At 38.1% G+C, this 24994-nt stretch overlaps 1 protein-coding gene across 4 annotated transcripts in view; it reads left to right on the top strand.

The window, feature by feature from the left end:
• Positions 1-24994, top strand: part of SPEF2 (sperm flagellar 2) — a 184102-nt gene that overhangs the window by 94983 nt on the left and 64125 nt on the right. For all 4 annotated transcript variants that reach the window (XM_042952165.1, XM_042952150.1, XM_042952160.1 and 1 more), the window contains 6 exons: positions 2434-2582; positions 7318-7445; positions 7529-7667; positions 14911-15048; positions 19209-19360; positions 23083-23263. In XM_042952165.1, coding sequence (XP_042808099.1) covers positions 2434-2582; positions 7318-7445; positions 7529-7667; positions 14911-15048; positions 19209-19360; positions 23083-23263 — 887 coding nt within the window. The remainder of the gene's footprint in view (positions 1-2433; positions 2583-7317; positions 7446-7528; positions 7668-14910; positions 15049-19208; positions 19361-23082; positions 23264-24994) is intronic.

Below are 24994 nucleotides of genomic sequence, written 5' to 3'. Positions count from 1 at the left end.
TGATAGTCATTAAATATCAGAGACATTCAATTATTTCTAATGTATTATTTCTATGCCCATTCCCCAAAATATTTAAATTGGTTTACAATTTAGAAAAAGAAACATAAATACAAACTACTTCTCTTTCAACATAGACTGGCTACACTGAGGACTAAATGATCCAACTTTCAAGTGAAAGCAGGTCTCTCATTAGAAACTGAAGCTTCCATATGATTGGGTGAATGGTACTAAAAAACAAATGCCCCCTGTTACATTTAAGATATCAATAGATTTTGTTCAAAAGTGACATCCATTTCTATTCCCTATGGCATCGATACATTTTTACTCATTCACATTTTATTTTTCCCTTTAGAATTTTCACTGTTAAAAAATAGATAAAAGTTAAATGGAATCAAAGCAAATGGCCCCCAAATACTTCCTGGTTCTTAGTTTTCACTGAATGATCATGATATTTAAGAAAATAAGAAAAAAGAAACTCATTCCAGTCTCACATTTACAATTGCAAAGTTCTTAGAGAAATCCATCTGAAGGTAGCTATACTGTTAGCACTTCTAATTCACAAGAAATTCAGGTCAAATAATGAAAAATCATCATATTGAAATATATATCAAATTATAAACATTGTTGGTTATTGCCTGAACAAAGGTTTTCTTAGCTTGTTTTTTTTTCTAATTTAAAAATGTCTAGATTCAACTTCAGACCTGGAATAATGGGCAATATTTTTTATAAAGTTTTTGTATTTACTTTTGAGTGAGAGAGTGAGCAGGGGAGGGGCAGAGAGAGAGGGAGAGAGAGAGAATCCCAAGCAGGCTCCACACTGTCAGCTCAGAGCCCAATGTGGCGCTTGAACTCACAAACAGTGAGATCATGACCTGAGCTGAAATCAAGTGTCGCACGCTTAACCGACTGAGTGACCCAGGTGCCCCTAATGGATACTATTTTTAAATATATATAACTGAAGTCATCTAAACTGTCCATAAGACATAACTGACCATTTCCCTTCTACTTGTAATTAATATATTTTTAACCAGAATTAAAGTTTAAGATGTATTTATTTTTCTAAACGGCATTATCATTAAATAATACTCATTAAGGAAATATAGTTTGGGAAATAAAGTGTTCCCAAATCTATAGACATCTATAAACTGCATCTAAAATTTCAATAATTATTCTGAAGGTAAGTGTAATTTAAACTGACTGAATTTCTAAACCATAATAACCTTGATCTTTCAAGGAAATATTAGGCTTTCTGAGTTAAGCTACTTTGATCAATCACAGAACCTTTCAGACCGTAAGAGTGCCACACCACTCAACTGGTCTAGATTCCCTTCTTGATGCTCTTGGGGAAAGTGAAGCATATGCCCTTTCTGGATTCTGAACTGAACACTAGGCTTCATTTTTTTGCTCTTCTTTTTCCTCCTCCACCTTCTCCTCGTCCTTCTTCTCTCTTTCCTTTCTCTCCCCTTCTCTCTCTCATGCCTTAATTCAGCCAGGCGATGACACAGCAAGTACCTTCATCCATACTCCCTGACTATAGCAAGAAATAAAGTTTCCCACTCAGAAACCCTCTGTCTCATTCAGGGAATGTGGAGACATTTGGAAGCTGTAATACCCCACCTCCTTCCCCACATCCTTCACTGACTCCCACTGACTCTTCATAGCCTCCTTCCTCCCTGCTCCTCCCCTGAGCTTCAAAAAAACATCAAGAGCATCACTCATATTAGACTTACTTTCTTTCTCATTCTGGATGGAGAATTTAATTTACCATTACTTGCAAATGTCAATGAAATGCATTTTACAATCTATACTTTGTAAGAACCATATGTTCATTATGAAATCAAAGAAAGAGATAAAAATACAATGTCAAGTTGTTTTTCATAGCCAACTGGACAAAAGAAATTTAGTAGCTTAAACAAACTGTTACCGGAGGTGCCTGGGTAGCTCAGTTGGCTAAGCATCTGACTCTTCATTTTGGCTCAGGTCATGTTCTCACGGTCCATGGGATTGATCTCCACTTTGGGCTCTGTGCCGACAGTGTGGAGCCTGCATGGGATTCTCTGTGTCCCTCTCTCTCTGCCCCTCCCCTGCTTGTGCATGCATGCTCTTTCTCTCTTTCTCTCTCTCTCTCTTTCTCTCTCTCTGCCCCTCCCCTGCTTGTGCATGCATGCTCTTTCTCTCTTTCTCTCTCTCTCTCTTTCTCTCTCTCTTGCTCATTCTCAAAATAAATAAACTAAAAAAAAAAACCTGTTAGTGGTATTATTGGTTAATTTGGAGGCTGTAGAGAATTGGGGTTTTGATTTTTGATTTGGTAAGGCTCCCCAAAATTGCTTAATGAATTGCATGAAGTCCACAGTAATGCTAGATTTATTCATCTACCAGAATCTGGTTCTGTTCATACAATTGTAGTGAAATGATATAATATGCACGTTTAAGGTTCTCCTAAAGGAAAATCACCAGGAGGGAAAGCATCGGTAAAGAAGTCACCTGCTGATTCTGCAGAGGTGTCACCTACTCCCATAGTGCCACCACCACCAAAGCCAGGATCAGAAGAATGGGTCTATGTGAATGAGCCAATTCCTGAGGTATGGCAGTTTAGATTCAAGCTAGTAGAAGCTAGTCTTTCTATTATTTACAGTAAGATTTACTCCATTACTTGCACCATCTAGAAGGCCTTTCACAGCTGGTGATACATATACTCATCAAAAAGCAGAGGTGAATTTTTGAGACTACTCATGAACTACACTGTATCCTCTACTTTTTCGAGTTTCTGAATCATACTTTGAACTGCTATTGAGTGCTGAAAGCAGAACAAATGGGTTCTGTAAGGACCAATTTTCTCCCCAGGGACAAGCAGAGATGCCGTTTCCTGGAAGAATGACTTTCTCAGAACACATATCCAGCAAATTACAGCCCCCCATCCATGTTCTCATGCAGACATTATAATGCTTTCAAATGAAGTTTAACCTCTGACTTTTTAGAAAGAGAAATTTTTGGAAGCTGACTAAACTAATGAAAGAACAGATAGCTATCTGGACTGAGAACTTTAAACAGGTACACCCATATGAGGCCAGGAGATACCCCCAGTGAGCCCTGGAAACTCCATTCAGTTCTTTGTTCTCTGACAACTGCAAAGCCCAGTCTCCGCCTCGGCAAATCTGGTTGCTTTGATAGATGAATCATGTCAAGAAAATCACCAAGAATGGTCTTTAACACTTTTCAAAGACAAAGAGCTTTGTAAAAGATGAAGCCCCTGTTTTCTACATTGCAATCTTCAGGGAATTCTGAGTGCGGACCATCTATGGCAGGAATCTGAGACACAATCGTGAATTTCAGTGGTTGTGGTGTTGATGTTATTATTGATCTTTCCTAGGGAAATGTCTTATCTTCCAGATCATATTATAAACTCTTTGAGAGAGGGTGGAAAATTGTATTCAATACAGAATCACACACAGTGTAGATTCTTGATAGAGTTCTAATGAATTAATTAATTAGCATTGATAAGGAAGTTAGAACAGAAACTATTTAAAGATGATAACATTAAATGATATAATTATGGATGTGTATAATATCACTCAGCCAAACAGAAGCTACTTTTTGAAATAAATATATTTAAAAACTCGTCATAGAATGAGGGTATAGAAGTGGTTGTTGGGAGGGACACCCGGCTCACTCAGTGAAATAAGCGTCCAGCTCTTGCTCTCAGGGTCGAGAGTTCAAGCCCCATATTGGGCTCCATGCTAGATGTGAAGCCTACTTAAAAATGAAGAGGTTGTTGGGAAGGAGATAAAATTAAAATGATCTTATTTGGGAGGGCTTGGGAGTAAGAGACAAAAATATTGAAATCTAATTCTTAACTCCAAACCTTGAAGCTCATGAGAGGGATAAATTCAAAGAGGATAAGAAGGAAATAGAGGATAGAAATTAAAAAAAAATAAACATTAACATTGAGATATGGTACTGGCTTCCATGTAGATCTTCTAGCAGTCAGGGTTCTGGCAGAAAGCAGAATTATATTGGTAATTTAAGGAGAGTTAAATAAAAGGTCAAAAATAAGGGAACATACAAGGATTTGATTATTACTCCCAAGTAAAGGGTAGCCGGGAGTCATATGGTCTGTAGCCCTGAGAATGTGAGGAAAGGGAGCAAATGCTTGGAGCTCAAGAGGACCTCTGCATGGAGAGGGCTGTGGCCTTCAGCAGAGGGATGCAGCCACCCACAGTGACGCAGCAGAGAGGAGCAGGCAAATATATAACCAGACCTCGGTTTCTTTCTGCTCTCACATATCTTTCCCAGGAGATGGAGGAAGAGGTTGTTTCCTGAAATAGTTCACATAAGTTAGCCTTCCAGGGCGCCGAGCAGCGTGAAGAAGGAAGGACAGGAGGTTGGTCTGGAGGGACGATGGAAGATATGCAGCACAAAACTCTAGCTCTGGTAACCTAAGCGAAGCCGTGTGGAGAACACATTCTGCTACAACTAGAAGTAGTCTAGAGCCTAGAAACAAAGCCGCCACATGATCCACTTTAGTCCTTTTCCCATCCTAAACTTCTCACACATGGGCTGCAGAGCTTACCTGCCAAACAAGAAGAAAGACAGATGCCTAGTTAAATTTGAATTTCAGATTATCAATATACTTAGCTGGGCCTTCTATATTTTATCTGGTAAACCTGGTTTTAGGCCTTCCAAGGACTCCATATCTACCTACCTCAGTAGGCATGTGGACAGAGAGAGAAGAAGGGGGAGAAGGAGAATAGGGAGGGGGGAAGGTATATTGAGAGAGAGAGAGAGAGAGAGAGACAGAGAGAGAGAGACAGAGAGACAGAGAGAGAGACAGAGAGAGACAGAGAGGTTGAGAGACTGAGAGAGACTGTTTTCATATCTGGCTCTCCCAGGTGGAGGCAGCAGCCAAGTTCCAGGACAGCTTGGGTCCTTCTCCCTTTGTCGGCCACAGGGGAGGTGCAGAGAGAACCAAGAAGGCAATCAGAGTGAGGAGCTTTTGCACTTTAGCTCTGGAAGCTTCGGTGCATATTTGCTTTGGCTACTGATTTCCTATTATGCTCAGTCTTATCCAATGAAAAGAAGACTATTTAATCAGAAAGTACAGATTTGAATATCTAGGCACATCACATAAGTTCAAGTCCCCAGACCCAGGAAAATTATATCCCAGAGACTGGAGGAACCTACAGACATGATATTATCAATAACCCATAGAAATCACAGAGGATATGGGAGATTCCAGAAGACCAGATGTAGGCAAATACCTAAATATTTAATAAAGGGCTGATGAGATTTAGTAACACATAGACAAATAATCTATACAGTAAGCCCTGACCAAATTTGAGAGAAAATTATTAAAAGCATGACTTCTGAGCATGTATAAACTACAAAAATGATCACCCAGGGGCACCAGGGTGGCTAAGTTAGTTAAGTGTCCAACTCTTGGTTTCAGCTCAGGTCATGATCTCACGGTTTTGTGAGTTTGAGCCCCGCATCGGGCTCTGTGTTGACAGTTTGGAGCCTGGAGCCTGCTTCAGATTCTGTGTCTCCCTCTCTCTGCCCCTCTCTTGCTCGCACTCTGTCTCTATCTCTCTTTGAAAAATAACTAAACCCAGAGCCCACACAGTTTCACTAAGGCTAAGTCCTGATGAACTGGTCCATTCCTTTTCCTTGAGAGCAAGGTTGCATAGATGGATCAAGGAAAGACCATTAACATGGTATATCTTGAGTTCAAAATAGTATTTGACAATATCTCATAAAGTTCTTATGAATAAATGATAATCTGTGACCAGGGTGATACTTCAGTTAGGTAACTCTCCATGCACAGAGTGTGAATTAATATATTAAAGTCAACTAGGAGGGAGGTTTAGTAGTAGGCTTATTTAAAATGTTCTTTATTACCATTCTGGATACCTCATCCTTTGAGAGAGAGATCATGAAAGAATAGAAACCAGGGGGAGAACCAGGAAAGAAAAAGATTTTAAAATAATGTCAGAGGAACATTAAAGGAACTGTAAATGTTTAAGTTAGATAAATGAATACTTCAAATGTTACCGGACATTGAATCATAGACTTTTAGAACCAGATGGAAACATCGAGTCTCCTAAAAATTTAACGATAAAACTGAGTTCAGGTTAAGTCTGATTACATCCATAGTAAAATTTATTGAGGGCCTGTTATGAGAAAATACCATACTAGAGGCTGGGACTACAAAAACAATCAAGTTTCATCTTGAATCCCATACTACCTACCCTCACTAATGTCCTCAAATATCTGATAGCCTGTCACAGGGAAGACTGTGTGAATTTAGTCTGCCCTTCTCTAAAGGGTACAGGTAGGGCTGGTAAGTGGAAACTATAAGAAGGCAAGTTTCTGATCAACACAGGGAGAATTTTCCAGTAACATGAGATGTGTGACACTGAAAGGCTTGCCCTGAAATGTCCTGCTTAATGTATCAGTGAGGTCCACAGAGAGATTGGATACTTTACATCTAGTATTTGGCATTTCTCAGTTGGAAAGATTGGCCAAATGATCTCTCAGGTCCTCATGTGTAATTCCCTGATTAAATAAATGCACAGCCAATAAATGAATAATTAGTACACAGAATTTATATTGAATATATTATGTCTTCAATTTTATTTCATTTTGTTTATTTCTTGGTTTTGATTGTTTACTTGTTTCATTAAAGATAACATAAAGAAACTTTCTAATTTTTCATGGTGCACACAGCAAAGATAATACCACTTGGGTGAATTCAGAGAAATGACTCATTGCCCTGACACAAACACTAGATATTCTCCACGATAGGCAGTTTTCCAACTTAAGCAAAATATGGCATCTATTTATTTATTCAGTAAATATTTCTCAAGCACCTTCTGTGTTCCAGACACTGTGGTACTAATAGGAAAAACTATAGAGAGGTGGATAAAATAACCATTGTTCTTGGCTTTATGAGACTGATATTCTAGAGGTGAATATGGACACATGAATAAGCAGTTGCCATTAATGTCATCACTACTATGAGGGGAGAAGTACAAGGTGCTAAAATAGAACTCCAGAACTTCAGAAGATGACCTTCTAGACCTTTGGATCACGGAAGGATTTCTGGAAGACATTATGTCTGAACTGAGATGCAAAGAATGTATTTGGAATAGGAATTAACTGGGGGAGGGGATGGGAGGAGCAGCAAGGAGTTTCACAGAGAATGCTTTAGATAATTGCAGCCGCATCTTGGTCCTTTTGCTCAGTCTTGCTCTTTTGGCTCAATTATTCAGAAGTATTTTCACTTTGAAATGATTATTTTTATGCTTTACCATTTAACAGGAAATGCCTTCATTTCTAGTACCTTACTGGAAACTAATAGAAAATTCCTATATAGACTCCATCAAAACAGTTCTCAGGCATCTGAGAGAAGGGCAGCATGTTGTGCTTACTTACTTGTATGAGGTTAGGTAAGTAAAGTTTCCAAAGTTAGAATTTTATAGTCTAGAGGCATGTCGTGTAAGATCCATCTCATTCTCTTAATGCCTTACAGAACAAATTTCCAGCAGTTTCTAAAGCGTCCAGATCACAAGCAAAACTTTGTATCTCAGTGGCAGGCTGATTACAACTGTCTTCCTGATGACCTGTGGGATGATGAGGAAACAAAGGCCGAACTACACCAAAGAGTAAATGTAAGGAAATCTGTGACTTATTGCACCAGGGTCTCTACACGCTCAACTATTGTGCTGCAGAACTCTAGCCCATTCCCTTCTTACTTTCGTTAGGTATGAGGATGAGGTGGGAAGTGATTTGAACACTTAACCTGGAAACTTTCTTGGGCAATGGCTCTTCTGGACTTGAATTCAGAATAAGAATATTGTGGCCAACACTTCCAGAAAGAGGAGCCAAGTTCAGCAGAGCCAGAGCATTCTTGGCATCTGTTTTGTAGACTCCTAACCCCTTTGTTGGGCGTTGTAACTATATTGATGCCTGTTATTAAGCACATGCCTACCTTGACTGCAGTCATAGGGTTGGATGACGTCAGAGAGAAGGGGAATGAGGGAACTTCATGGAAAACCTAAAGGGCTGCCAATATTGAATAGATCCTCTGAGGGAGAGTGCCAAATCTTATACATTGTTGTATCTCCATCAAGCCCAGTACCTGGCGCTTGATAGGCTGATTTTCATAAGTTCATACATGGAATATATTACCCTAATGGTTTAGAAAAGGACTTCTGAGGATCAGGAAGCTTGATGTCAATATCTTGCCTTTTGTCTTTCCTGTATAAATTTACAGAGACCCTTATCCTGTCAGAGGAATTCTTTCCCTTGCCACTACCTTAAGTACAGGTTGCTAGTAGTCAGATCTGATTATAATCTTAATATTTACTTGTACAACAAAAAAAGTGCCAATGTCTACCCCACAAGCCATTCATCTTCTCTATATTTTTTGAACATCTGTCATGATCCCAGCACGGTTCAAGGGTCTGGGGACACAACAGTGAACAAAAAATCTATGACCTCATGATATTTATGTTCTGGTAGCCAAAGACAGAGAATAAGCAATAAACAGGTGAGTATATAGAATATACAGTGAATATGTCATTGACAGAGCTTTGTGAAGAATAAAAAAGCAGGGCAAGGAAAGGATTGCTGATGTACTATTTTGTCTATGGTAGTTGTGGAAAGGCCCACTGGGAAGGTGACATTTGACAAACTCAGGACAGGAGTGATTGAGTGAGCCATGTAGATATTTGGGGAAAGAGTGTATCAGGCAGAGAGGAAAGTAAAGTCAAAGGCACTGAAGGGGGAGGATGTGTGGTGTGTTTGAAGAACAGTAAGGAGACTGATGTGGCTGGAAGAACAGAGTGAGCAGGCCAGAATGGGTGGTGATGAGGTGAGAGAGATCATAAGGGACCAGATTACCTAAGGCCTTGGAGGTCATTATTAGGATACTGATATTTATCTGAATGAGAACTGAAGCCTTGGCTTCTGGATTTTAAAAGGGTCTTTAGTGGAGTAAAAGCAGCAGGGAGACTAAGTGGGAAACCAATTGGGAAGCTATTGATTGAAATTTTAATGAAGGCATTATAGTGATTTGGATGCCCAGGGTGCTGGAGAGTTTAACCCAAAAGGTACTGAATTAACAAATGTCCTAGTAAAACTGAAGTATTTTACCTTTTCTTAGACATTCCTTAAGCAATAATTAATAGGTATATAAATCCTAAAACATATCTGTTTTTTCTATCTATTTCCTACCTAATCCTAATGCCAGCCCTCCTGTGTACTTCTTTTCCATATCAGCCAATTGATTGTTGGTAGAATGAGGCAGCTTTTAAATTTTCAATACCTTAAGTGGGATGGATTTTTTTCTAGTTCCAGAAGTACCATATGCTTATTGTAGATACATTAGATATTAAAAAGAAGCAAAATTTAAAATGACAAATCCATAATCCCATTGCCAGTAGTTAACCATTGTTACTACCTTGGTACAATTGTCTTTGCAAAAAAAGTGACTGCAATGAACATATTGCTTTGTAGCATTCTTATTCAACAATAGAACACATTTTCTTTCTCAATAAAAATTTATCTACCTCATCATTCTTACATCTAAGAGATATTTCATTAATGAACTATATCATAATTTAACCATTTCATTAACAAGTATTTGTTTAACATTAACTTTTTATTATAGAAAATTATACAGTAAAATTTCATCCAGCAAAATATTTACCACATCCTCAATTATTTCCTTGGGAAATTTTCTAAAAAAGTGAAATTGCTGAATCTAAAATTGTGCTTACTTTTAAAACACATTTAAAATCTGAAATTTTTTTAAATTGCAAATTATAAAAAATTGACACATTAAAAACTGGCAAATTTCACTCCAAGCTACCGAATATGAGGATGCCAGCACATATTAGGTTTTATCATTTTTGTTAATCTTTGCCAACTTAATGGATATTAAAACTATGGATATCTTCTGTAATTTGCATTTCAGTTTTTACAATTGAAGTTGACCATTTTTTCCTGAGTTTAATGGTCATTTATTTTTCCTTCCTGCTGAAGCCTATTTATGATTTCTGCCCATTTTTCTGTTGGGGTGTGCTCTTTTTCTTATTGTTCTCTAAAACCTTTTTTTATATTAAGGAGATAAACCATCTGTCGGTCATATGTTACAAATATATTCCCAGGTTCATGTTTGCCTTATATTATTTGAGGAGAGTTTTAATATGCAGAAAGCTTTTAATGTTTATATGGATAAATATGGAAAATGTTTCATTGTAGCTTCTCCTTGTGGTAAATTAAATACTTCTCCACTCCAAAATTATATACAAATGTTCCACTCTTAATACTTTTACAGTTTTATGTTTTACTTTTAAATATTTAAATTATATATTATTTGAATACGGATCTCATTTTATCTTTTTCAAAAAGTTAATCAATTGGTCTGATAAGACTCTCAAATATATCACACACAGTTGTATATGATACATTTATGTATATGTGGATTTCTAAGTATGTGGTTATCTATTGATTTGGTTTTGTATGGTGGATATGCCCCCCCTTTTTTTTTCTTGACTTACTATTAGACATGAAATAATAGAAATGAATATAACTTCAAAAATAAGCTAGAAAGTAAACCTGAGAAAAAGAAAGGAATTAATAAGAATAAACCTGAAATTGACAATATAGGAGATTTAAAAATATTAAACTTTGGGGCACCTGGGTGGCTCGATCGGTTGGGCGTCCGACCAGCTCAGGTCATGATCTCACGGTCCGTGAGTTCCAGCCCTGTGTTGGGCTCTGTGCTGACAGCTCAGAGCCTGGAACCTGTTTCAGATTCTGTGTCTCCCTCTCTCTCTGCTCCTCCCCAGTTCATGCTCTGTCTCTCTCTGTCTCAAAAATAAATAAAAGTTAAAAAAAATTTTTTTAAATATTAAACTTAAAATATCAATTCAAGCGATAAAGTAGAGAAGATTTTGATAAAAATAGTCAAGGAAGGAAAAAAAAAACTTTCCCTTTAGTAGGGCTTTGGATAGACCCCACAGTTTTTAACTACGTATTTTCAAATATAATTAATTACCAAATATTGTCTAATTGCAGTATTGATATTTTCATTGGCCACATAATTATTCTTAAAAATGCTTTGTTTCATTTCCAGGTGACAAATGTTGTTATTACTTTAAACTTTGTCCCCTGCTTCAATTCTGTTGCATTGTGATCAGAGACTTAGGTATTTAGAATTTTGATTTTAATTAATTTTATAGAATTTTGATTTTAATTAATTTTAAAAATATTTCAAATTTATCATAATTTTTCAGTTGTCTGAAATGTGAAAAATTTCTGTTTATATTTCATGGGCACTAGAAAACAACATATAGTCTCTATTTAGAAGACTCAAAGTTTTGGCCCAGTTATCATTGTTAATGTCATTAGAATGCTTTTTAGCAGTGGATTCTTAGCAGTAGTATATTGTAGAGAAACTTGTAAAGTTTAAACAAATAATCCCGCCTTTGCTTCAGACCCTATGTCCTAAGTCAGGTTTAGGATGGGCCCTTATATTACTTTCATTTTTTTAAAGCATCATAAGTATTCTGATTGAAACAATTACTGTATTCTTTTTTTTTTTTTTTTAACATTTTTGTACCTACATAATCTTGCAAAAACTAATGAAAGTGGGTTAAAAACCCCTGTCATGGTTACGTTTCTATCCATTTTCCTTACTATATCTTTTGCTCTATAGGATTTAATGTAGCACCAGTAATCAGTAAACTGAACATGTATATGTGCTGGCACTGTCTTGTTTCACCCTCAGGACAACCCTCTGGGGTGGGAACTAGTAATAGTCACATTTTATGGATGAAGAAATATGGTAAAGAGATAGTAAGCCTCACAGCTGGAATCTGAACCCACGCTGCCAGACTCCCCAGACCATGAACCGTTCATTAAACGGTTTCTCTGACATAGTGATATTTGATGTGAAGAAACATGATAACTTACCTCTTCATGGTCTCCTACACTCTCTATAGTGTAAAATAACCATCGTTGCCCCCAAACAACTACTTTTGTACTGAATTCTACTGTATCCGATAACAATCCTGTGAACCTTGTTTCATTTCTTATTTGTATTTGTCTCATCTAAGTTTTGACTTTGCACCTTTTTGTGTCATTTTGTTTTATGTGAGACTCTAATAAGCACCATATAAGTTGAATTTGGTCTTTTGACCCAACAAAAACCTTTAACAACTTTTGTAAAAGGAGGAGGAGCTAGGATGGCATAGTAGGGGAACCCTGGGGTTGTCTCAGCCCTCGAACACAGCCAGATCAACATCAAATCATTTCGAACACCTAGGATATCAATCTGAGGATTAAGAGAACAAGCTGCAGAATTCGAAGGAGAGAACATGGCAGCTTCTCTTAACCAGCAGACTAAAACATAACCAAAACCGACCAAAGGACCTGGTTTCCTTTATTTTTGTAATTTATTAGTTTCTATTATTTTTTCCTCCGAAATGACAAGACAGAGGAATTCACCCCAAAAGAAAGAACAGGAAGAAATGACAGCCAGAGATTTAATCAATACAGATACAAGTAAGGCGTCTGAACTAGAATTTAAAACAACAATTATAAGAATTCTATCTGGGCTTGAAAAAAAAGCATGGAAGACGCTAGAGAATCCCTTTCTTCAGAGATAAAAGAGTTAAAATCTAGTTGGGCCCAAATTAAAAATGCTATAACTGAGATGGAAACGTGAATGGATGGATGCCAAGACTGAGGATGGACAAAGAGAGGAACAACTTAGTGATAGAGAGGATAAAATTATGGAAAATAATGAAGCTGAAAAGAAAGGTAGACTTAGGGAACTCAGTGACTTCTTAAAACAGAATAACACTCGTATAAGAGTCCCAGAAGATGAAGAGAGAAAAATGGGCAGAAGGTTTATTTGAGCAAATTATAGCTGAAAACTTACCTAATCTGAGGAAGGACACAGACATCAAAATGCAAGAAGTACAAAGAACTCCCATTAAATTCAACAAAAGTTGGCCATCGCCAAGGCGTATCAGAGTCAAATTCATAACAACTTTGTAAAAGTGTTCATTTTTAATGATTTTTGTCTGCATAACCTTCACAATTAATAGCCATGAGTTTTTCTTAAATACAACACACCTATGATTATTAAGGGATATTTAATAATTCCCTAATTCTTTCCAAACAACACGTGAAAACCAGCCATGCCTCTGGGTAGCCCAGACCATCTCTATGCTTGGTAAATGTCTTTGTTCTTGGCTTGTTCCATTCCAATTCTGAGAAGTTATTGGAGAGGTTCTCCTACTGCATTGTCCTCACTCTGCCATCAGAAATCTGAGCCACACAGACGCTAGTACTTGCCAAGTCTTCACAGTGAGGCAGGAGAAAAAGGGAACTCTTCTAGCTCTCATAAATGTACAAATGCTTGGTAGACACAAGCCTGTACTCACTGAATGTCTGACAGAGTATCTGTGGAAAGACCATGGAGATACCAAGATCAGCTCTAAGATAATGGTGCATTGTTCTAATACTTAGAATATGGCTTCAAAAATGGCTGTGATATTTTCATTTTATATGCAGTTCCCTGGAGGTAACAAACCAATATGTTAATTGTTTCAGTGACATAGTATCACAGAAATAAAACCTACTGGGGGCACTGGAATCAAACCGATTGCATTAAGATTCCTGACTCTGCCACATTGAAGCCAGAGCCAACTGACTTAACCTCTCTGGGCATCCATTTACTCACCGGAATTTACTTCCTGGTTATTGTTGGGATTAGCAGAGTAATCAATGTGAAGCACTTAACACAACGCCCAACACAGACTAATGTTCAATAAATTATTAGTATGAAAACTGTCACATTTTAATTGTACATATTTCATTAATGGTATATTTTATTAAACAGATTTTATTGCTATGAATATTATATTCTTATAAGATTATATTAGTTTTTATTAACTGAGGAATTATTGTATGCTAAATACTATGCTAAGTGCTTTATATACATAAACTAATTTATTCTGTATTGCACATCCAAAAAGTAAGTTTCAGACAAAGTAACTGAGACCTGAAATACAGGTGTGTATTACCCAGCACCACAGGCTCATGTCTTGGATCTACCACTTACTCACTGTGTGACATTAGGAAAATAACCTCTCTGTGACTCATCTGCAAAATGGAGATAATAAGAGTACCTTAGATTGTTGCGAGGCATTAAATGAGTTGGTATAAGTACAGTGGCATATTCTGACATTCTAACACACGTAGAAAGACCTCAGTGCATAGTAAATAGTGTTAGTTTTTTTACATCAATGGCAGACCCGGGATCTTGCAAAGATTTTTTTAAATTTTATTTATTTATTTATTTATTTATTTATTTATTTATTTATTTATTTATTTTACTGCTAGCTCTTTAGTGAAAAGCTTAGATTTGAACAATCCTATTAAGCTCAGACAGCAGTTCTTGATGAATGACATGCCGCACTCATGATTAACGAATGAGCCCGTGCCCTTGGTTTAAATATGGCTGCATATTTCTTCCACCGACAATTCGTCATTTCCCCCAAATTCCCTGAAAGGACTTTTTCAACTAAGAAAATTTCCTGTGAAAGGATTAGAATACTACATAACACATAGCCACCCGTGAATAAAGTGAATTGTAGTGGGTTTGTGCTAGATGTGGGCATATGATTTGGTGAGCTGGTCTTACAAAGGAAAGGCCTGGCATAGGGTAGAAGCCAAATAAAAAGTTGTTGAATGAAGAAATAAAATACATGAGTGCATTAGGTCCAATCTTCTTTGGAGATATTTTTAAGACAGGCAAAGGATTCCAGTTTTATTACACTGAGGTTATTTGAGCCGTGATTCTAAAGCATAACAGCGATGTCTCTTTCTGCTCAGGATTTACGAGACCGCCTGTGGGACATCTGTGATGCCCGGAAGGAAGAGGCAGAACAGGAGCGTCAGGATATCATTAACGAGAGCTGGTTGCAGGACACCATCGGAATCACGATGAACCATTTCTTCTCACTGATGCAGGTAAGAGCGGCTGTCAACGACACAGACTCTCGCCTCCCCAGCTATGTCCTGTCCCTTCCTTTACAGTTCCTTTGGAAGCATGAGGGGCCCATTCAGGCTCACTTTACTCACAGCACTCTGCCTGGCCTGAGCTCCAACTTGCCGAAGAAGTTAGCTGAAATAAATCATTTGGGCCCTGGGCCAAACAAGCACCAGAACTGGGAGCATCCAAAGCAACCACTGACCAGCTTAGAACAGTGGAGAGTGGCAGGAGAGGTAGTGTCTATACTGGTTGTTACCTTGTCAGCCTCTGTGGACACCCAGAGTGGCCAGCAGAAGCCCAGGAAAGCAGCCCTGCCAGAGAGCATGGGCTAAGTCAACGTCAGCAGGCATTCGATTCCAGAAAAAAGTTTTATGTCAGGATTGAAAAAAAGAAAAAAATACCATTCACCAGAACAACCTCATTAACTTATATTTGCAGCCTGTTAAATAAAAATATTGCACCAGACAAGAAGTTAGGCTTTGCTCTTTTTCCAAGACTATTGTCAACAATAGGAGAGAGCACACACCAAGTCTGGATACCCAGCATTGCCAAGAGGAAGAGCTAGAGAGAGTTGGAGAGCTGGAGTGTAGTCCTTAGTACAGAAACCATCTGTACTTGCTGATTGGCCTTGCCTAAAGGAAAAGTAAGCTTTCTCCTACCTTTGCTACAGAAGGTACCTTTACCACTGGGAACAAGGCTCCTCCACTCCCAGACAAACTGGCGGAGAGAGGCGCTATCTTCCTTGATGCCTAACATTTCAAAGGGATGGTGCCCAGATACTTAGTAAAGACAGTTTTAAGTTCTAAAACTGGCAAGAAGCTTTTGAAAAGATTTATACCTCAAATGGACAGAGCAAAGATTTACAATAAGTTTTCTAGAGTAAATAAGAAAAGGGATGTCAGGAGTCAAGACTTAGGAAGAAGACTGTACAGTCTAGCCAAGCTGAGGGGCATAGGAAGGTTGTCTTGGTCAAGTTGTGTCTACCTAAGTACTGTTTCCTAAGAGAATAGCAGTGACAGTAGAGAATGGAAAAGGATACATTTTTAGTCTTCAACTGACTGACTTACATGAGAAGATATTATAGGAGAGGAGAATATTTAGCTGACAGTCTGAGCTAGCACACAGTAGGTGTTTAATAAATGCTCATTCAACTAATGACTGCGAATGCTGATACTTCCAACCTTCAGAGGGACATGCCCATGATGCATGGGCAGCTTGGACCACAGGAGGCCTGAAAAGTCAGCAGAAACCTGAGGTGCAGGAGCAGCCTCACTGACTATAAGCTCTGGGATCCAGGCATGGGTTGTATAGAGGATTACAATGAGCCACCTAAGCAGCCTGATCCACCCAGGCAGCCTATGCCACCTCAGGTAGCATTCCTTAAGCACCAGTTTAGTCAAGCAGAGACTGGCTATTAGAACGGTGCATCAGAAGCTTGTGGCGGAAATCACTGAAATTCAGTGGCAAAGCGAATAGAGAATCTTTGTGAATCATTTCTCATTAGTCCCAGCAGTACTGCCTCTTGTGGGAATGGCATGACTTACCTCTCAGCAATACCTAGATTTAAGGATCTCGTTCTGAGAAGCCGAATCCACTTCTAAAGCGAACTAGGAGGAAAGAAGATAAAGGAAAGGACACTAAATAAAAGCTGCTATTTATTAATTCCTTACTCTTTCCTCCATACGTGCCAAGCACTGCTCTATGGACTTTCACATAGGTTACGTGAAACCTTCCCAACAACCCTATGCTGTAGCTTCTGTTATAATCCTCATTTGTCAGATGAGGAAACTGAGGCAGACATAAGTAGAATGATTTGCCCGATGGCACACAATCAGTAAGTGAGAGAGCAGGGATTGGGACTGAAGAAGCCTAACTCCCAAACCAGTGCTCCTAACCACCGTTGTATCATCAACACTGCTCAGATAGTTGAAGGCCTGCCACATGGAATAGCAAGGAAACTCATTCTGCACTGGATCAATAGGATTCTTATAAAAACCAAAGATGGAATTCTCAGGAAGTGGATGTCAGTTTGATAAATGAAGAAAGAACCTAACGATTAGAACTGTCTGTCAAATAACAGACTTTGGAAGCAACCGAGCTCTGGACAAGGAAACTCATAAGCAGAAGTTTGCACATGTTTATGGAGGGCTAGGGGAAAGAATCCTTGTGAAGTCTTCAAGGGCCTGCAGTACTGAGTAACAAACAGCTAGATGAGCATTTCCCAAAGTGGGTTCCATGGAACACTAGTTTTACGCAATGGTTCACAGAAAAAGGACTCAGCAATCAAATGAGATTGGGAAGTACAAAATACTCTACCCTTCCCTCTCCCCTGGGAGATGGACAAGTATATTGACATATTAGGACACCATGATGGCCTGCTGTAAAGAAACTTTTTGATAAGTCAACCCAGCATTTCTGAAACTATTCAACATTGTAAAGTTTTTGTTTGTTTTTATCTCCGGCAGGGTACTCATTAACAGCCTACAGGACAAGTTTTCTACACAATAAATTTTAGAAAATGCTGTGCTAGATGATTTTCTAACATTCTCTTCAAAACTAGGATCCTGTGTCTCAGCACGACAAATGCAAACACTTATTATCACACTGTGAGATTTGTCCATATATGAATATTTTAAAACTTAATTTGGTTGCTATCCAAGAAAAGAAAAATATTTAGTTTTCTTAATAATTTCAAAATACTAGTTCGAAAAGTTCAATATACATTTATATTTAAAATCCAAATATTTAAAACATGCTCGATAATTTAAAACAATATATGAATGGCAATTTTGTTTTATAATATAGACTCAGTTTAACCAAGTGAACATCTTCCTGTTTCAGTCATTTGCCTGGAAAAGTTTAATAATGTGCAAGACACCTTTCAGGAGCACTTTGGCTTACCCTTTTTTGTATCAAAAACAAATCTATTGAAACTGGTTTTGTCTTCTGTTGTAGACTACAGTGTGAAAGCCTTTATTTATTCTAAACTGTGAATGTGGCAGTCAGTACAAGACTATGTCTTAATGTTTTAAGAAATAAATGGCAACATTAATTGCTTGACAAATATTCATGAGTATCCTTGGGTTAGGTTCAGCTAAGGGCTTTGAACACTATGTCAGTTTTGTTCTTTTTGGAAAAGATGCTTTCTATAATTAACTATGTATCATGGAATACTTCTGCAGAAGAGCTTCAATCTTTAGGCCCTCAGGTACTGGTTTAAGTAGCCCTACTAATCAAAGCAAAGTCTGGATGTCATATTTATACTACCAAAAAGCAGTGTGAACATGCCAACTGCTCTGAGACCTAATGGGAGAATGGGCTGAAAAACTCATGGTCTACATTTGTGTGTTTGGCACTCACTATACATGCATTTACTCATTACTGCAAAGGGAAATGGCTTGGCTGGCCGGGAGTCCCTTGTGAATAACTGATGCTCGACTTATCACCAACTCCTCTGTGTTCTCCATTTTGCTCAAGGCAGTACTGGCAAAGTCAACAGATGGGTTTTGCTGTGAGCCTGGAGGAATGATCTCATATTCTACACCTATTGAGCAAGAACAGAAACTGTGAAGAGAGAACTGTCCGTTACCACTTTGCCTTCCCATGTCATTTCTCCACAACTATGTTTCATTGTCCTAGAGGACCAAAACCTAGTCTCTTATTTTGTACTTCAATTTTTTGTTTTTGTATCTGCATCTGTGTATGTATTTATCCTATTTTTGGCATCTCTCAAATCAACTAATTTGTTACCTCTGGTAGAAGACATTCACGTATTTGTTAATGTATCGGTTGGTTGAATATACAGGACACAGGATTCTTAATGTCAAAATAATGCATAATATACACTACTTCAGGCATCATACATACTGTAATCTTTTGTCACAATATCAAGAGGCATAGAAATGCCATCTTCTTAAGTGGAATTATACTCAATGAGTACAGAGAGCACAAAGTCACCAGTTATCTTTAATTTTTATGAAATTTTAGATATACACTTATAGCTAATTCTCTTTCTTAATTTCCAGAAAATTGATTTCAACTTAAATATTTTAAAATAGTGCTTATAGAACTTAGATAGGAAATATGTACAGATCAGCTTGCTCATTCTTGGGTATTGACAGTCATTTTGCTATTAAAGGCAGAATTGAACCGTTTCGAAGATACAAAGAGATTCCTTCAAGATTATTACAGGGGAATGGAAGGCAAAATCCCAATCGACGACAATAAGAGATTTACTCGAGTCCCATTGGTCCAAGTGGATGGTAGAGACATTTCAGAAAGCCAACACAGGTAAGGCAGGCTATCGTGTTCCACTATACTTGGTTTGAATTAAAAATTTGTGATTTTAAGTTGAATACTGCTAATAAAAACCACACTCCTGGGTGCCTGGGTGGCTCAGTTGGTTAAGCATCTGACTTCGGCTCAGGTCATGATCTCACGATTTGTGGGTTCAAGCCCCGCATCGGGCTCTGTGCTGACAGCTCAGAGCCTGGAGCCTGTTCCGGATTCTGTCTCCCTTTCTCTCTGCCCCTCCCCTGCTCACACTCTGTCTCTGTCTCTCTCAAAAATAAATAAACACTAAAACACACACACACACACACACACACACACACACACACACTTCTGTATCTGCACATCAAAAATCCAAAAATCTCTAAAAAATGAAAAATTTTCTAACTTCAACTTAAGACTACTGATATGCATTATTATCTAAATTATGGTGACTATTTACTCACTTTGCTGCAGAAGTATAGTGCATTTTATTATGAAGTGCTTCCAATGGAGTCTGCTGGGGATAGTATATATAAATTTTCAATTCTGGAAAACTTTTGGTCCAAGGGTTTTCAATAAGGAATCATGAATCTCTACCACTTTTATGAAAGGTTCCAAGCACTGTGTGTGTGTGTGTGTGTGTGTGTGTGTGTGTGTGTGTTTGTGTGTGTCTGTGTGTGTTACATGTAAATGAAAATGGAAGAGGTTATGAGTCTTCTTTTACAGGTAAACATAATTGAGAAACAGTGAAGGTTCAGTCATATGTGATCATGACTTCATGAGACTGAAAGACTTGTCAATAGTCTAACATCAGATTCCTGCCAGAGCAAGAGAATAAAGAATTATATTTTCAAACACTCCCATGCAATACAAAAGTTTGTAAATCATTGCTTTTATAGACCCCGTGGGTGGGGGCAGGGGAAGGGCAAGGTCCCAAACCCAGAGAAGCTATGAGCAATAGAAAAAATGTTTTAAAGAAATAGGGAGTGGGAGTGGTAGCAATTCCTATGATTGCTCATAGGGTCTCAACTACAAAACGTTAAATGTGCAAAAGGTAAGAATTAAAATAAATTAAGGTAACAAAAATAAAATTAAAAATCCTTAAAATTAAATGATTAATTAAAATAAGCTAATAAAATAGCATTAAGAATTAAAGTAATATTTTCTCATGACCCATAAGGAGGTCATGAGAAAATAAGAATCAATAAATACAAAGAGGGGAAAAAAAAGAAGTTAGATTTTAAGAATAATACACATGCTGAACATTAAATTTAGATCTCCAAAGATATGATATGTATTGTAGCTGGAAAGTACTATGTGTACTTTATAAGCTTTCTCAAGTCAATGCAGGTACATGTCGCACAGATTAAATATGGTATAGTGAATATGTTTTGAAGACAGATCTGGTTTCAGTCCTGGGTCTGTTACTTACTAGGTGTATGTGAGTAAATTAAAACAATTTATTTTGGGGGAAAAGTCACCCCAACTCTCTTAAGCCTTGGTTTCCTTATCTATAAAGTAAGGCTGTTGTGAACATTACAGAAAATGAAATCTTCAAAGCACTGAGGACCACGTTAGGGAATCAGAAGACTTGAGATCTAGTCTCAATAATCTCAATAAGTGGTGACTATTATTATTGAATGTTATAACAATAACTTACATGCACTATTTTAATGATAAGTGTTGCATGTCCTTGCTTTGTTTTATCATCCCATGTACCAAGAAGGATTTGAGATGACCTGAACACAATATGGTTATACATAAGATCTGAGACCCATTTCTTCTCTCTAGATTTCCACCATCTAATCCCACCGTGTCCCAATCATGCCCACGTGTAAGCAGGAAAATACAAGAAGGAAAGTTTGTACCTACTTCTTGGTACAAATACAAGAGAAATGTGTAACTCAGCAAGCTGCTGAAAGAGAACTTTGAAAAGCCAATAATAAAAAATTCCACAGGCAATATGAACCATCAGAGCCATTTAAAGAGGCCAAGTTCCAATGTCTACGGTAGCAGTGCATTCTGTTCTTAGCACAAAATAGCAAGTTAGGCATATTGGGGAAGCTATTAAAGTTGGTTAGCAGAATAAAACAGGCAAAAGAACAGGCCGTTCTTATTTTCTGCAAAACAACTGTGCACCAATCTCAACCTCAAATCACTGCTTTGAGTATCTACTAAAACTCTCGATCAATGTATCAACCAATCAACCAATCAGCTACAGTCTCTTTAACATATATAAGGGAAGCAAGCACACTGACAAGCATTTTCACATAGCTGTCTATTTTATTCCTGTAACAACAACAACATAATAGTAAATAATAATTGATGAATAACTAATAATTAGCGGTTGCTAAGAATTAGTAACAACAGTAATAGTAGTAGTCTTATGTTTGTATTATTCAAGGGAAGGAACTTCAGAAAGGAGCCCCAGTTTGTATCTATTGATAGTGACAGAACTATAGCTAGGCCAGAATTTTTTCCAGTAAATGAATTCTAACCCCAAATTTTATTTCTAAATGATATGCCACCACTGCTGTCTTCCAAAGCACGGTGTTAGGAAATGCTTGTTGGACTATATTAAACATTTAGAGATGATCACACAAATTTTACCTTAACTTGTTAGACACATGAATTTCAGTGTTTCAGTGACAGATTTAGCATTACTTGATTGTTAAAATGTAAATTGTCCTGTGGGTAGATGTATGCGGCATTGAAGCACCTTCGCACACCCCCTCCAAGTACTATAAGAATCAAAGAGCCAAGTTCAAGAAACCACATCTAATGCTTCAAAACTAGACCAAGCTAATTGTTTGGTGGAGTTCCCAATCAGCCTTCTGGATCAACAATCTATTCCCCAGCAGTTTGAGTCTGCCAAACCAAATGCTTGCTCCTATTATTGCTCCTGACTCCTCAGGTTTCAGCAAAGTCAGAGCTGGAGCTTCTCTCCCCACCCCCATTCTGTGCCCAAGCTGAGGGCTCTTTGCACTTTGTATCGCCAGGGTGGATCCCAGTCATAATAAGCATTCTGCTTTGGGGATCTCTACCTGCTTCTCTTAGCCTTTGAGATTTGGGAGTCCTTCGGGGAGAGAATGTTCCCAGCGGCAGCTCTAAAATTTCTACAAAGGGGCAACAGTACGGCTGAAAGAAGGGAGAGCTTAACTTCGTGTTCCCAAAGCATTTTACAAATCAAAGAGAGGCCATCATTTATCCCTACTCTAAACTAGGGAGGTTTGTTGGATGTCTGTCCCACCCACTATCAAAACCTTGTTGCCTCCATGGGATTCCCCCTTGCAGACCTCACATCTTTCATATCCTGATTTTTAATTTTCCACTTCAGGAAGCCAAATGATACTAGTCATCTTGAAGGAGTGATGCCCAGTTTTATTTGGTTTGCTTTTCCATGACTGATTTGTTCCTTGTTAGAAGTTTATGCCCTGGCTAAATTTCAAAATTGCACTTCTTCATAATTGCCATTGTTTAATTTCCCTCCTCGTGATTACTGAGAATAACCGTAAAAATTATGTTTTGTTACTATTTGTTTCTGGTTTCCTCTTGTTAATAAGACTATTAAAATGTGAATATAGTCTTTTATAGTCTTCATTTGAAGAGTTCTTCCAGCACGACTTTGAAAATTGAGATTAAAGCAAGACAACAAGATTTCCAAAATAACATGGTCATAAAGAGAGAATTCTGTTAAATAAAACATTTATGTTTCCTTTTGGTTTGCTTGTTTTTCAAAGAATTCCTCTAATTCCTCGAATATCCGTTTCCCCGGATTCAGCTACGTCCAAAACAAAAACAAAAACCATACTGAAGGGCAAGATTGATTACTCACTGGAAAATGTTGAGTCGAACTTTGAGGCAGATGAGAAGTTGCTAATGGACACCTGGCAGCAAGCTTCTTTAGCAATATCTCACATGGTAAGCAGTGCTTGTTACTACCTTTTCAGCAAAATCCATTCACTAAGTACCAATATTCCTAGTATGCTCTGAGTAGAAAATTTACACAATGTTGTATAACTTTATACCTTCAGGAACTGTTTTGCTTTGTTTTCTGAAAGAAATAAGAATTGAAACGATTCAGTCAGCAAATATATATGATCAAGAATGGAGTAAACCAACATGTAGTTTATTTTCTGTGCTGGGCCAACGTTCCAAGTACAGAGGCCAAAGGGCCAATCAGGAAAAGTCAACGACGTATATCAAATATAATGCAATAGGGAGGGGTGGGACTGTGGCCAAGTGGAAATTGTACTCCTAAAGAAGAGTGTGCTACTCCACCCTAACCAACTTTGCCATTTAAGGATGAGGCCCAGTATGGACAGATCTTCCAATTTTTCAAGAAAAGCCAGAAATTCAAATTTTGTATGTGAAGCCTACTCATTTAAACATGTTAGAAATAATCAAGTTTGCAAAACTTTACAGAGCCAGGCAATACACACATTTGGCCTATAGGCCTCTGGTTAACATAAGTTACCTATGGGGTATTATCCTCTTTATCATGGAAAAATGGGGATCCAGAAAGGTTAAAGAATTTTGCCAAGGTCACTTAACAGGTAAGTGTCTAAGAGGAGATTTGAACCTAGAACTGTAGGAGTTCAAAGTTCCAGTCCTTTCCAGCTTCACTGGGAGGCAAAGGGATAATAGTCGTTGCCTGCAGGGGGCCTGTACCAAATCAGAAGAGAAGGGAAAAGTGTCCAGAGAACTTTAATGTAAGTAGAAGCTTCACCCTGTAAAGAAGGTACACACAGAGTTTAACTTGGATGGCCCCTGTTCCTTCATCCTCCAGGCCTGGGTGCCCAGTGTGGTTCTGTTCTCATTCTGGGCCAAGCTTTCTTTGAGTTTTCTTGAAATATCCCATCCAAACAAGAGGCAGTGTCAACCTTCCAAAAGATTTTGTGGAAGAGTTAGAAGAGGAGCTTGCCCCAGGGTCTCAGAGCCAGGAGTCAACTCGCATTTTCCGAGTCCCTTCCTGGCCACTCTGCCTCGAGGGTTCTTTTCTCTGGTCTATCTCACAGCAGCCTCATTGCCTCCTTTCCGTTCTCCCCCTCTTCCTTTTGTTCCTTCTTTCGTTTCTCCTCTCAAAAGTGATTGTAGATTCCTGTCATTATCTTGCTTCTTCTATAAAAAAATTTAATGTGAGTTTTGACAAAGTGCACAACCTAAAACTGCACGGCTTGATGAACGCACCTGAAGTACACACTGGTGGAACCTCCACACAGTAGAAGTGGGAAAGGTCGGCACCTACCAAGTCCTTCTTGTGCCCCTTCCCAGGCCTAACCCCCTTGATCCCTACAACACAGAAGCCCTATCTCCCTTTTTGCTAGCCATTGCCTTGATTTTCATAACAGTTTTATCTCCCGAGTCTGTATTTCTTAACAGAAGAATTTAGCTTACCTTGCTTTTGAACTTTACATACATGGACTCCTACTTTTTGTCTCTGTGTTTCCTTTTGCTCAACATTATTTATGAGATTCATTCTATGTTATTGAGTGTAGCTGTAGTCCATTCATTTTTGTTGCTGTATATTGTTTCATTATATAAACTTATCCCAGTTTATTCAACTGATCTGCTACTAATACACATTTGGGCTTCCAGTGTGTGCCATTATGGATAGCCCTGCTATGAACATTCTAGTACTTGCCCACTGCT

The sequence above is a fragment of the Panthera leo genome, chromosome A1 (genome assembly GCF_018350215.1).
Source record: "Panthera leo isolate Ple1 chromosome A1, P.leo_Ple1_pat1.1, whole genome shotgun sequence".
NCBI classification, from domain to species: Eukaryota; Metazoa; Chordata; class Mammalia; order Carnivora; family Felidae; genus Panthera; species Panthera leo.
The sequence above is the reverse complement of the archived record's forward strand: the minus strand, read 5'-3'. Positions and strand labels throughout refer to the sequence as shown.